Source organism: Tasmannia lanceolata, unplaced genomic scaffold (genome assembly GCF_043159265.1).
Source record: "Tasmannia lanceolata isolate RefF3 unplaced genomic scaffold, GAP_Taslan_0.1 ptg000012l, whole genome shotgun sequence".
Classification (NCBI taxonomy): Eukaryota; Viridiplantae; Streptophyta; class Magnoliopsida; order Canellales; family Winteraceae; genus Tasmannia; species Tasmannia lanceolata.
In genome coordinates, this window is record NW_027518689.1 from 20333432 (window position 1) to 20349024 (window position 15593).

The following is a 15593-nucleotide window of genomic DNA, read 5'->3' on the forward strand; positions in this document are numbered from 1 at the left end:
TTCTCTCTTTTACTTTCTTGAATAAGAGAAGAACTGGTTTGAGTAAGACAATCACATGGATCTCTAAGGCGTAGCTAGCTCTTTGAAAAAGCAAAATACATTCTTTATGCCGAACAACATTCTGCTAAAAGAAACGAAAAAAATCCATTCTTCCATGTAAGTTTGCCGAACGTGATTCCGTTGCCAGGAGCAATCAAACAAATGCATTCTGATTTATGTATCTAGAATGAGAATCAACAGAATGGTTGTCAACTCCTACCCTTCACTTTAGCACCGCATCGCACCTCTTAGCGAGTGGAATTTGAAAAGGTAGGCGACAATCTTACTCAACTCATACACTAGAATGAACGGGGAGTTTAATTCATTCTAATTTATCCTTCATTTAGTATGATTTCTGATTTATTTAATGATTAATGTCTATATCACATCTCTCCCATGTGGAATTTACTTGTTATTAACTCCTCCTTTATTCGTGATGGATCGTGCCTAATAAAATTCAGTTACGGGTAATACCTTACATGCCAAATTGTTTACCTTGTAAAAAGGAATAGATACTTGACCATAATTCATGTTATTAAATCATTCATGGGCCATAATAAGGGTTGGGAATAGGAGGCCGTCAAGCCGTCCATGGGTGTTAACCCAAAAGCCAATCCAAATAGAATGTGCAACTCCATGATGGTAATGCATTCTCCGTGGACCTAGGGTCACCGAGGCGGTACGACAACTGCATACCGTAATTAAGGCTGGCACGACCACCATCTATAAATGGGGGCGGTGGGCCTGGCATGAGGCAAAGGTAACCGGCTATTCCATCGAGAAGTTGGATTACCTTGGGTAGACCGTCTACATATCATTCATTGCAGAATTATTTTTATCATGATTTATTTAGGGTGATGATTCTTTTGCAGCCCCCCGCCACACACATGCGCCTCTTAGATTAATACGCCCCCCTTTTAGGCTCTGTTCACTTGTCTTCTCGGGAAAACAAAAGAAAGGAAAACCCCCCAAAATTTCTCGGGAAACCTCTAAATATGATGTTCGCTTGTTTTCTCGAGAAAATACATTATATGACGTGGAAATAAAAATAAAATACATAGAAATAAGGGTTTCTCGCAAAAGCTCCGAAAATATTTCTCGCTAAATTGATAGGAAATTGGATCTTTTCCCAAAAAAAGTAATCGAGGTCTCCTTTTTCGATTTCCTGCACAGTTTCTCGGGGTTTCTTGCGCAAGTGAACAGGCGCGGGAAACCTTATCCTGCACAGTTTCTCAGGATTTCTTTTCCTTTTGCCACGCAGTTTCTCAAGCATCCTTTTCTTTTCCTTTCCTGGGAAAACAAGTGAACATATCACGTTAAAAAGCGTTAAAAGTCTGCCCACAATTCACGTTAAAAGGGGGGCGAAAAAATCATCTCCCTTTATTTATTGTCATAGTCTAGTGAAGTTTGCATATCAAACTCTTATGATTATCTGTATACGTTGCAATTTATGTCTTAGAAGTTTATAAATAAACTGCCATTGGTTCATTTATCATGTCTACTCTCATCTGTAAATTCACTCATGCTTTTCAAGAATTGAACTATTATGTTTTAAACCTTTTGATTTGTTTTCTTGTATCTGTGTGGGCTGCTGCGGGGTTTCGGAATGAAACTTACACCAGAGCTAATGAGGAAGCTTAGGCCATGTGCCCTTGATGGATGGCCTTGTGCCCTTTATGGATGTCCCATCTTGATTTGTTTTCTATTTATGATTGATGTCGGTAGAACCTTTGGATTTTGATGTTGGAAGTTAATAATTATCCTCAGTTGGAGTAGTGGATTTATTTATAGAAGTGATTTAGTTAATGGGCTTTAAATCCAAGGTTATACTTGTTATCAAAAAAATAAAAAAGATGGTATTTTGCAGGTTATCAGACTTTCTTTCTGTAGCAATCCGGTGGGGAATCCGGGTTGTTACAGAGGAAGTACCACATGGCTAAGGATAAGGGGAATAGAGTGATGGCAACACCTATTTGATAATTAATACTATAATGCCTTACATAAAATGCAGCCATCAGCAATATTAATTATTAGAGCTCTAACCGTAGTTTCTCCAGCAAAAATGTTCACCATTATAGCTAGAAGAAGCTTCATAAAACATGCCTGCAAACTTCTTCTTGTTGAACCTCTAGAACGGAAACTGCAATGCCTGCGGTAGTAGTAGGACCAGCACTTGGGATTTCCAATGAAATCTGAAGAGGTTCCAATGAGTATACGATATCTCTCATTAGTGGCCTTGCCTTTGGGTTGTGGTGCAAGCAGTGGTAAGCTAACATGGCAGCCTTGTGCACACCCTTGATTGGGTACTCACCTTCCAATCTCGGGTCAACAATGTTAAGCGCTTGTTTTTTCTCTCTAAGCAGAGGGCGGGCCCAATCAGCCAGGTTTTGCTCACGAGATGGACGAGATTTGTCTAAAGATTTTCTGCCCGTGACCAGTTCCAGAAATACAACACCAAAGCTGTAAACATCACTCATAGTAGTCAAATGACCTGTATAGAAAGATGTGGTTCTTGAGTGAGATATTGTTTCACCAAAGATAATATAAGTTTTAAGGGATTTGCTAGGGTCCATCACAAAAGGCATTTCACATGAACGTCTGTTGCATGAGAGCAGCTCACTTTTCAACAGATTTTGTCATTGTTCCTGAGGTGGCTGCTCTCTCATGCAATAGACATTCCACGGAATGCCTTTTGCGATGGACCCTAGCAAAGCCCAAAGTTTTAATTCATGAAGTGTATATAACTACAACTGATCAGGTACAGAGAAACACCCAAATGACAATAGACTTCTCTAGAAATGCACAAATGACAATCGACTTCTCAATTATAGCTATTAAATTAGGTTAGGCCTTTTCTGTCTTGGATTTTGAAAAGGGCGATCATAAATTCACCCCCTTTTGGGATGAATTCACCCCGTGTTTTTCAAAATGAACTGTACAGCCCACACCATAGGATGATCCAAACCATCCATTTGATGGGCCACAATGTACATAGGTTGTGCCCCAAAAATCATTTCCATAGGATGACCCCAACCGTCAGATCTATAGAAGTTTCCATAATGTGAGTCCCTCTTTAGATCGAAGGGCTGGAATCATCCTATGGAAATGATTTTTGGGGCACAACCTATTATGTTCTGGCCCATCAAATGGGCAGTTTGGATCATCCTATGGTGTGGGCTGTACATTTTGAAAATATGGGGTGAATTCATCCTAGAAAGGGGGACAATTTATCACTGCCCTTTTTTAAAACCTTAACATTTAAAGATGTCAAGAAGAATAAAATACATCATTTTACAAGAAAAAGAATCAAAGAAAACAAATGATACAGAAAAATGCTAGGATTCTGGAACATATTTTTACCTGTCAAAATATATTCTGGGGCCGCATACCCATCCGTGCCCATAATGCGAGTGGAGACATGAGATTTATCCCCCACTGGTCCATCTTTTGCAAGTCCAAAGTCGGAAAGCTTCACATTATATTCCTGAATTGTTTATAAATACACGCACATAAAAATTATATACATGAAATCAACCAAAATGATCAATAAAAGGCATGGCAATGACAAATATCTTGAAAGAAGATGAATATCTGGAAGCATGATATTTCACATCTATTATCCAACAACCCATAATAAGCCTGGATGAAACTACAAAACATCAAAATATCTTGGTAAAAGTATCAATCATTTTCATGGTCAAATGTGGACCTCCCTTGCAGAACTAGAATGGCATGAAACAATTTTATAAAAGTACCTCTTCTGAGTATATGCAGAGTGTTTGTATTTAAATTTTAATGGTGAAAAGCTTTGTTCTAATTCTCTTACAAAGAGTAAGTTTTTCTTAAAATTTACAAGTCATTGACCATTAAACAGTAGAAGGCAATGGTCTTTCAATTTGGGTTTGTATGTTAACCGAAAGTTTAGACAGAGAAAATAAATGAGTTAGGGTTATCTCCCCCTGCCTCATATCTTTATACTAAAATATAAAGGAATGTACAAAGTCCTAAATGCCCTTAGGCAAGTTACATATTCTAACACTCCCCCTCAAGCTGGAATGTAGATATCATACATTCCTAGCTTGTTACATATATCACTCAATTTTGACTTATTTAAGGACTTTGTAAACATATCAGCTAATTGGTCCCCTGACCGAGTAAACACAGTGCAAATATCTCTTTTCTGGATTCTTTGACGGATAAAATGACAACCCACTTCAATATGCTTGGTGCGCTCATGGAAGACTGGATTGTTGGCAATGTATATTGCAGCTTTGTTGTCGCAATAAAGCTGCGAAGGAGAAGATGAAATGAAGCCAATTTCAGAAAGAAGTGAACGTAGCCAAATAAGTTTCGTGCTTGTCTGTGCCATTGCCCTGTATTCAGCCTCTGCACTGGACTTAGCTATAACATCCTGCTTCTTACTCTTCCATGAAACAAGATTGCCACCCACAAATGTACAATACCCAGTGGTAGACCGTCTATCTGCTGGGGATCCAGCCCAATCTGCATCAGAGAAGGCTTCAACATTCATATGGCCATGTCTTTTGAACATCAATCCCTTCCCTGGAGCCCTTTCAAATACTTGAGAATCTGTATCACCGCAGCCCAGTGAGAAGTACGTGGAGAGCTCATATACTGACTAACAACTCCAACAGTATATGAAATATCTGGCCGAGTAACCGTGAGATATATAAGTTTACCGACAAGCCGGCGATACCTGCCAGGATCCTCCAACAACTCTCCTTCTTCTGGAACGAGTTTCACATTAGGATCCATGGGTGCAGAAGCTGGTTTAACTCCAAGAATACCTGTTTCTTTTAGCAAGTCCAAGACATACTTTCTCTGTGATAGGAACAAGCCTCTAGAAGAACGAGCAACCTCTATCCCCAAGAAATACCTGGGCTGACCCAAATCCTTAGTAGAGAATTCCTTTTACAAGAAGGTTTTCAAACGTTGTATACCTTGTGAATTGCTCCCTGTGATGATTATGTCATCCACATAAACTATCAACAAAATACACCCAGCTGAAGAGTGATAACTGAAGACTGAGTGATCCACTGCGCATTGTTTCATGCCAAAGTGCATGACTGCCTCACTGAATCTCCCAAACCACGCACGCGGAGATTGTTTGAGGCCATAGAGTGACTTGCGTAGGCGACACACGTAGGGGGAAGTCTCCCCCTGAGCAACAAACCCTGGTGGTTGCTTCATATACACCTCCTCAGTCAGGTCGCCATGGAGGAAGGCATTCTTCACATCCAGCTGATTAAGGGGCCAGCTATGATTAACAGCAAGAGACATGAGCACACGGACAGAGGGAATTTTCACAACTGGATTGAAGGTAGTCAACACCAAAAGTCTGAGTGTATCCTTTCAAGACTAACCGTGCTTTTAAGCGCTCGACAGTACCATCAGGGAGGTATTTGATGGAGAAAACCCACCGACAACCAACAGGACGGGCACCAGCGGGTAGGGAAACCAGATCCCATATATCATTACTATGAAGAGCGCCCATTTCTAGGTTCATAGCATCACGCCAGCCAGGATGATCAAGAGCCTCAGCCACTGACTGTGGTAAAGACATAAACAAAGCTCTGGAAGGTACTGGTGAGCTTATCATAAGAAACAAAATTCGAAATAGGATGTGCAGTGGAACGGGATTTCGTACGAGATGCAATAGGAGAATCAGAAACAACAGAGGAAGGCGGAAGAGAAGATACCTGAGAGCGGGAGAGAGGGATCATCCATCGGCTCAGAAGATGATTGTGCGAGAGGAGGTGGAAGAGACCTATCTGTAACTTGGCGCCGCTGATACTGCTGTGTAATTTTACGTGGAGCTGGCTTCTCCAACGTGGCAGAAAAAGTAGAAGCTGCAGAAGCTGGCCGCACGGAAATAGGAGATGACGGAAGAGAAGCAGGTAGATCTGATAAGGGAAGCGAGACCTCGGACTCGAGAGAAGGGGTGAAAGATGTCGCGCCATGTTGGAAGAATGCCTCAGACTCAAAGAACGTAACATCGGCTGAGACAAACCAGCGACGCAGACGAGGGCTATAGCAACGATAGCCTTTCTGCGTACGGGAATACCCCAGAAAGACACAACGCTCAGACCGGGGATCGAGTTTGTCACGGCCAGGTCCAAGGTGATGAACAAAACAAACGCATCCAAATACACGAGGTGTCAGAGGAAACTGTTCCTTACTAGGAGATAAAATCTCGAAAGAAGAGGCACCCTCTAAGACAGAAGAAGGAAGGCGATTTGCTAAGAAACACGCGGTGAGAAGGGCATCACTCCAGTATGCCTTAGGAACACTCATCTGAAAAAGAAGAGTGCGACCTACTTCAAGCAAATAACGAAGTTTCCTCTCAGTAACACCATTCTGTTGAGAGGTGTACGCACATGAAGACTGATGTAAAATCCCATGTTGGGAGAGATAGGAATGAAAGCCGTTAGTATCAGAAAAATATTCTCTAGCATTGTCAGTACGAAGACATTTAATATTGCAATTATATTGATTCTTAATTTCAGAATGAAATGTGCGAAAAGCAAAGAACACGTCGGATCGACTCTTCAGTAAATATAACCAGGTCATGCGTGAGAAGTCATCAATAAACACAATAAAATACCGAAAGCCAGTACTAGACGCGACCCTAGAGGGTCCCCATACATCAGAATGGACTAATTCAAATGGACTAGACACTCGACTAATGATCCGGGACGGAAACGACACACGACGGTGCTTCCCGAGTTCACAAGACTTGCACTGAAAACTAGAAAAAGGTCTGGGAACCAGAGAAGTCTGTTGCAGCCGCTGAAGTGAAGGATGCCCCAGGCGACAATGCCACTGAAATGTATCCACAGAGCTATGTAAGACAGTAGGCAGCCAACAATCAAGACGATAAAGTCCATCTACCTCACGACCCATTCCAATCGTCTTCCCAATCGAGAGATCCTGAAACAAACAGTAAGATGGGAAAAATGAGACAGAACATTGAAGAGATTTAGTAATTTGGCTAACTGAAAGTAAACTAAATGGTGATTTTGGTACACATAAAACAGAAGATAAGGTAAGAGCAGGATGAGGGGAGATATAACCAACACCAGTGATAGGTGTAGTGGACCCATCAGCAAGGATGATAAACTAAGAGGGAGACGAGAAAGAGAGAAAAGAATGAAGCTGACAAGAGTTACCAGTCAGGTGATTGGATGTGCCAGAGTCAATGATCCATGACCCTGAGCTAGATAGAAGGGTAGTGGGTGAACTACCTGGCTGGGCGAAACCTGCAGAGGGAGGACGAGAACTGAGCCGCAGACGCTGGAACTCCTCATAATCGGCACGGGATAATGTATAGGTGGAATCAGCTGGTGCAGGAACAGAAGCAGAGGGAGCGCAATCTGAAGCCGAAGCAGTAGTAGCACCCATGTGAGCCGAGCGTGCCTGACGAAGCTCGGGATGCAGGGTATAGCAATGGTCAATATAATGTCCCTCGCGCTGACAGTGAGTGCAAAAAGAATGGCCACGGCCACCACCAGAACGACCACCACCACGGCCGACACGGCCATGACCACGACCAGAGGAGGCTCCACCACGAGGCGGGCGAGTACTGCCATCATAGGTCGCGAGAGCAGAACCATCAATAGGAACAGATATCACTGGATCACCAGGAGAGCACTGCTGGACGCGGGAGTAAACCTGAGTAAGGGAAGGAATAGCGCCAGAACCAATAATCTGCTGACGAAGATGCATGTACTCTGGACCCAAACTCTCAAGGTACTGCACAACACGGATCTGATCCCTCTGACGGGTAGCCTCTGTGAGATCCGTGGTAAGCGGCATGTAAACATCAAGCCGCTGACAGAGGCCAACGAATTGGCTGTAATGGGTGCCAAGAGGAAGATCACCACGGCGGAAACGCACCCACTCAGAATAGGTAGAGCAGATCCGACTAATGTTTGCCACGCCAGAGTAAAGAAGAGTAACCTGATCCCAGATCCGTTTCGCAGTAGGCAAAAGAATCAAGGGCCCAGAGACGTGAGGGGCCATACTCTGCCACAGAAGGGTACAAACAAGAGCATCCTCCTGTTCCCATCGATCAAAGGTGGGATCCGTCGTAGGAGGAGGATCACGACGAATGACGTGGGCTTTCCCACGGGCAATAAGATACTTCTCGACGGTGCTTTCCAAGTAACGTAGTTTGCCCCATCCAACTTAACAGTAGTGATCTGTGGGAATGATCCATCCACAGAGAGAGATGATGAAGAAGAAGACGCCAAAGAGGGTGTCGGACGAACACCAGGAGCCACTCCCGTGGAAGGATTGTCAAGCACCTCCTCCATAACAACAAGCAAGAAAGAAACAGACAATACAAACCAAGACGAATAACAGGAGATAACAGAATAGGTGGGCAAACTAGGATACGCGAAGAAAGCTAGACGCGGCTCCAAGAATGACGTGCATCGACGAAGCTTGACAAGAGGGAAGCCATGAGGCACAGAGGGGAGCCGCAAAGACAAACAAGAATCAAAGTAGGGTAAGAGATGAAGATCTAACACATAATAACAGGGAGAAAAGAGTGGTAGGGTTTACCAAGGGATGAAAGGAAGAGGAGGAAAAATGATGTGAGTTGAAAAACTTGGGGTGTGGGGCTTACCAACAAACCTACGAATTGGGGGCTGGAAAAAAAAATTTCTGATGCGAGGCGAAACGCAGCCCTGGAAACTTATTTCCAGGAAAGTGATTTTTTTTGGGGGGGGGGGGGGGGGGGGGTCAGAAAATATTTTCCAAGTTCGGAAGAAAATATTTTCCTGGAATATTTTGAGGGGGTGCAAATCCTCGTTCTTGGAAAATAATTTCCGCCCTGGGTAGAAAATGTGTGTGTGTGTGGGGGTTGCTGCACTGGGGTACAGGACCAGGAGCTATGCGCAGGGGAGGAGAAACGTGGTGGGAGGGAGGGCCTGGTGCCTTCGGCTCGGAGAGAACGACTCTTCTTAGGAGGAAAAAGACAGCGTGCCGGTGTGCCTCGGATGAAACTTAGCCCGGAGTTGGGTTTAGGGTTTCGCGGCGAGAGGGGAGAGGGGAGGGGGGTGGCAGAGAAGATGGAGGCTGATGGAGAACCCTAGGGATCAAAAAACCCTAAGGCTCTGATACCATGTTAACCGAAAGTTTAGACAAAGAAAATAAATGAGTTAGGGTTATCTCCCCCTGACTCATATCTTTATACTAAAACATAAAGGAATGTACAAAGTCCTAAATGCCCTTAGGCAAGTTACATATTCCAACAGTATCTACAACTTATTAGTACAACTTATTAGTGAGAAATTGATGAGTTATCTTGCTCATTTGGCAAAGTAGTGAGAAAGCACCCTCTTATCCAAATGACCAATTCAAGAGAAATTAAGAATTCTTGAGTATTTGGTATCGCTTATACAATAAAAGGTTTTTAAACACTAACCAGGTCTAATAAAATGTTGGATGTCTTGAAATCACGGTAGATTACTGGTTTTTCAGCTTCATGGAGAAAAGCAAGCCCTTTCGCAGCCTCGAATGCAATCTTCATTCTGATAGACCAAGGAAGGGGTAACAATATTCCTGAGACAACCATGTAAATCATCAACTAACAAGAATATTACACACTACCATTAGAAATTACTAAAGTTACAACATTAGCCCAATGACATTCATTTAGGCTGCCATCAGGAACCACGTGTTCAAAAAAGGTTTGAATAGGCCCGACAGTGAGAGTAGACAAACAAACATGTGCATAAAACCAAATTCATATTTGGAATTGATAGAAGAAAAGTTTCCATGCGGTGTAATTTCTCGGATACTATCCTGCTACCTCAAGAGCACAAGGCACATCATCTCTGAAACAAGAATTGGATTTTTTTTTAAAGCCCAGAACTTATAAAGAAAAATAGATGGAGGCTAGGCGAATTGATTTTTTATTTTTCAACGAGAATTGGACAAGGCGGATTGCGTTTTTTATTTTTTAACAAGAATTGGACAGTAACCATCAGTAGAGAAAACCTATCTCTGAGTTCAGAGCAAGATGAAGAAAAAAAAACAATGTTTCTTCATAAATGATCACAATCTTTGGTAACATATTCTTCTAAGCAACGAAACGTACCCATGTTGGACAAATTTCAGATTCTGATATTCCATAGATTTGGGCGTGACCAATTTGGATTTTGTTTCTTTTCAGTTCTCAATTGCACATACAGAAAATTTGTATTTACCATAGCTTATGAGTGCTACCCATAAGATAGATTTTAAATGGAAAGTACAATGGTCATTTATATGACCTATTAAAGTTGCAATTACAAAACCTTATTATATAGAATTATTATCTTTTTAAAAAAAATTGATTAAAACAGAATGCCGAATTCATGAATCCTTATTTTCTTGGATTTTCTGAGTTAGACACTCCATAAACATGTCAGATTCCAACGGGTCAAACTTGTACCTGTGCAACATAACCATAATCATGAGTAAACAATTAGCTTATTACAGTATAATTAAAAAGGATAATTAAAAAGGATTGTTAAGAATAATAAAATCATCACGTCAGACTTGTACTTGTACAACATAACCATAATCATGAGAAAACAATTAGTTATTGCAGTACAATTAAAAAGGATTATTAAGAATAATAAAATCATCATGAAACATTGCAAAATCTTCGACAAATCATTATCCCTAAAAGGAATTGGGAGTGTCTAAAGAACAAGAGAAACCAATCAAAAGAGATTCGGATGATTTTATTTGTAACTTTATTTCTTAGGCCAAAGCATAGCACTTCGTGTACAACTAAATTCATGGGAAGCAGGGAAAAACAACCAAAATCCACTTATTAAACTATTTGCCAAAACCTACCGAAGAATAGCCTAATTATCAAAACCTGCATTCATTTAAAAGAATTTACTAAAACCTCTCTGTAAGAAACATAGGCCACTTAGAATCCTAACATAGTGAAAAAACTAATAAAAACAATTCAATAATAAAAAAATTCAATCTTTCCAGCATATAATAGAAAATAGAATCCTTCAGTCCAGTATAAAAACATTTCCATCATCTTATCTCCAACCATTGCAAATCATTCCAACTCCCTAGCATGACCAATGACAATAAGCTCTCCTCAGTCCCTCTCTTCCAACCACACCATCACCAATCTGATAACAAAAAAACCACATGCCCACCACCATCTCTTTTACTGCACATCAGAAAATCCAACCAGAGATGTCCTAATAAAATTCCATGCTAGAGCCACCACGCCAATCTATCGAAATCACGAGACAAATTTCACTTGCCTCGAGCGCCAAAACTTAGTATCCAAAGCACCTAGCTACAAAAGACAGATCACGAGAATGCCTCACTGCCTGATGAAAGGCGTAAAACTCCATGCAGTAGGTAAGATAATTCACTAGTGCTCCCTTAAATATCTCGGAAGATAGGCTACCGGGTTCCCATCCTGCATCAATAATATGCATCCATATCATTTCTGGATGCACACAAATCACCCTCTTGAGTCGTTGGAACGCATCTCCTTGGTTCTTGGACCCCACAAATCTTTGATTGACCATGGCTAGTAAGTGTCTAGATGCTACAATGTGAGAAAAATGCCTAATGAATTTACGCACATATTTGCATGCACCACAAAACTTCTCACTTCTAGAACTATCTTCGATTTCAATCACCATGTGATGACCTCCACTTTTGTTGAATTAATCTTCAACCCATGTCCACTAACTGCAAAACGTATTCTATACCATCTAATTCCCTTGAAACAACTACGGAAAATTAACGTATAGAATGCTCTCTATTCAGTCTTTATTGAAAATTAAAATATCATCTAAATAGACAATTACAAAATCATCAATAAAGGGACAACTCACCACATTCATTAGACTCCTGAATTTTTTTAGGGTTGCAAAGGCGGACACTAGCCAATCGAACAATTCCTAATTTGTTTTTAATGCAATTTCCCATGTATCTTTTTTACGAATTCAAACATGATGGTACCTAGGCTTAAAATGTAGCTTCGTAAAGAACGTGCATATTGCAATTGATCCAAAAGATCATCAATTCGGGGCAATGGATGTTGGTTTTTTTTTTTTTGGTTTGAATGGAAATGGATATTGATTCTTTATGGTGATTTTATTGAGGGATCTATACTATATATCCATTCTCCTTGCATTGTCTTTCGTCAGCCCCAAGACAACCGGTGAACCACATGGCAAGCAACTAGGCTTGATTACCCCTTTACTCAGGAGTTCTTGCATCTGCCTCTTACTCTTATAGTTTTCCATCACAGAGTTGAAGTACAACCCTTTGTTAGGCAAAAACGCTACTACCAGTTGGATATCATGCTCCACAGACCTTTTGGACCGAAGGCCTACACATCCAGGAATAGACTTACATATTTCAATAGAAGGGATTTGATATCAGATCTCTGTCTTTCATTTAACTTCTGCAATGATGATAAAATTGCCTTAGGAATCCGCTCCATTGATCTTAGCAACAATAATACAAGTTTTTCGCCAGCATTCACCATCCTTTTCATTGAGGAGTTGTAATTAGTGATATTGCCTCCTCTTCATTTTTGCTAGCATCGATCATAAAATCTTTCCCTTACTTTACAAACCTGTGTTTCTGCAACTCCCTATTAAAGGTTGCATTCCTCTCAGGATTTCTCTTCCATTCGGATTGAAGGGATCATGATAATTCCATGCCGATTTGCCAAGACTTTTTTGCACATCAAAATCATGCACTAGGGCTCTGCAAAGAGGAATCCAAGCTCTGACAACACTTGATTAGATCTTAGAGAATAGACACTTCTCCCTCTAATCTGTTGAACTTGGATTATAAGCAATATGAAAAAAAAATACGAAAACCAAACACACATCCACATGAAACACAAGGATTTGCATGGTTCGACAGCCATGCTGAGTTATTTTCCACTATGAGAGATGATCCTCCCTCGGATTGAAAGCCTTCCCATATATTGCACTAGGTTTTCATTAACATTGAATTAGAGGAGGACTCCTCTTTCCTAGTAGGGGCAGTACTTACTATAAGTAATAAGACCAAAAAAGAAACATTGCAATATAGGCCGATTATGTGCATATAACCATAATCCAAGTTACAAGTACATCAAAATTGCCTTTGGGGCTATTAAAAAAATTGAACCAATAAAATGATTTAAACATTCAAAGTTTCAAAAAATAGTAAGTTTTCGTTTGATGGCAATTTTGAAGGGGTTCTCAATTCCAAATGGCCGCTGAAACTAGCCAATGTTAAATAAGTCCACCTCAACCTTGATGTCGTATTACTCAAGAACTTTCCAAAGAAGCAAAAATCACCTCAATCCTATGTCGTATGAGGGAAAAATGCCCATTTGAAGCTAGACATCTCATATAAGTCATCCGTTGATGTCCTGTAACAACACATACCATGCCATAATCCACTTGGATCATGTTTAAATCATGTTCTAGACTAGGAATGATGAGAGGAAAATTGTCTTTATTTCCCAAATCACAATATGATTTTTTAATAACTTTTTAAATTTTTATAACTAATTTTATCTAATAGGAAAGGGAGAAGAAAATACACAGCATTGTATATGATACTTTTATCATGGATATAGTCCATGGAAAGGTCTATCCGTGTGCCTTCTTTCCCTCTTTTTGCACTGTTATTGCCTAACTTTCATGAAGTGTTTTAGGTGTGGTGTTGATTTTTGAATTGCTTGAGTTAAGTGCTGCAGCATTTTCCCTTATATGTACGAATAAATTGTTGTTTAAGAAGCCAACTGCATACTTACTAGATATACTTTGTGTTAGAAAGGGTAAAGGTGACGTAAGTGATCCTCAAAAATGGCTCTACAGGAATTGTATGAGGTTCCATCTCCCATTATTTTCTCCTTATCAAGGCTGTATTGATCCTTTCTTTATTTGCCTATTCGAATCTCACTAGAGGAATCATTGACAACAATTACTCACTAGATATTATTAATTTCATGCATGTCACTAAGATCTAATCAGTTCATGTCTTCCGGTTTTTCCAAAACATCCTTATTTCTTTGCTGTACAGTGTATCCTTCATTATATTAGGTATTCAACTTTGTGTAGACTTTGATGTTATTGTCAATTTCCGCTGACACTTGATGTGGATTAGGTTGTATTTGTTGACACTAGTTATCATAGAGTCCATACTTCATGATTGTTTGTACTTTTGCATTCTCTTGGAAGATAGAAAAACAACCAAGCATTGCAAATGCAGCACTGACATTGAATATTAAGCCATGTGATCTTGGTGTTTGACTACAAATATCCTCATGATCTTGGTGTTTACCTTCACAATCCCAAAAATATGATTTCTGATAATAAGAATGTCATTTTGATTGCATTTAATGTTTTGCATTATCAATGTTGTTAAATGTATTGTCGCCCTAGTAAGGGCATTTGTGACATTTCCACATATATATATACATATTATGCGTGTTGGAGAGAGATTGCTAAACGAATTCTCTCCCAACAGACGTAACTCTCTTCCTCCATCGTTTCTCTCTCTCTCTCTCATACTTCTTCTTCCTTCTATTAACCATCATGTAGATCTAACATGGTATCAAAGCTTCAAGGTTGAAGATCGGACCACCCATCCTTGAAGAAACCCAAAACCTAGAACTTCTAAAACCCTAACCCTGAAGACATGACGAGACGAGACGAACACAATCCCAAATCTCTAACCTTGAAGACGCGACGAGACGAGACGAACACAATCCCTTCTCTTTCAACTCTAACCGTAAACACAACCCTAAAACCTATTCCTGACCCACTTGCACCCCCTATTCACACCCAAAACCTAACCCTAATCCACTCATGTCCCCTTCCCTCCACCCTAAACTCTAACTCTACCTTCTGTGAGAGATCCACATCAACAATAAAGATTCGGTATTCTCTTCGTGCCTTCTTTTTTTCAACCTTTATTGGGTTTGATTTCAGCCCTAACCGTTTGGAATTTTCAACCCAAAATTTACCAAAATCTTCCATACCCTATACTCTCCATTTTCGCCCAACCATTTCCCAAAATTTTTTATTGTTTGTCCTATTCACAAAACCCTAGTTTTTTGTCCTATTCTCAAATTAGCAGTTTTAGCCTCCCTTCTCCAAGCCCTAAATCCTTTTTTTCCTTGTGTTGTCCCCTCGTTTGTCATTCCAATCCTTAGACCTCTTTTATCCATGATCTAAACCATATTTTTTCTCTTATTACGAAACTTGTGGTTCGCGGTATTCGTGGTTCAGGCTGTTATCTATGATCTAAATCAGCACCCTAGTATTATTGTTGGTGATTTGATGAGGTTGGATGGTACATCTATTGCATGTGTTGGTGATGGTTGTGTTGGCGCAGATGTGGTGATTTATATGTGGATGGTTGGCTGTGTGTGTTATAGCCTCGTGTTGGTTGTTTCTTCTTGGGAGTGTTGTGATTATTTTTATTGATTATCTTCATTTGGTTGTTGGCTGAGGTATTGTGGCCTCGTGGTGTTGTTGCTACTG

At 40.5% G+C, this 15593-nt stretch overlaps 1 protein-coding gene across 1 annotated transcript in view; it reads right to left on the bottom strand.

Annotated features, from left to right (window-relative positions):
- Positions 1-994: 994 nt before the first annotated feature.
- The window catches only part of LOC143887691 (putative serine/threonine-protein kinase PBL16), a 31083-nt gene continuing 16484 nt past the window's right edge, over positions 995-15593 (bottom strand). Inside the window, exons 5-8 of the mRNA XM_077391836.1 lie at positions 9491-9627; positions 3400-3523; positions 2143-2530; positions 995-1329 (exon numbers count right to left, since the gene is read on the bottom strand). Of these exons, the coding sequence (XP_077247951.1) occupies positions 1305-1329; positions 2143-2530; positions 3400-3523; positions 9491-9627 (674 nt within the window). The 3' untranslated portion in view covers positions 995-1304. The remainder of the gene's footprint in view (positions 1330-2142; positions 2531-3399; positions 3524-9490; positions 9628-15593) is intronic.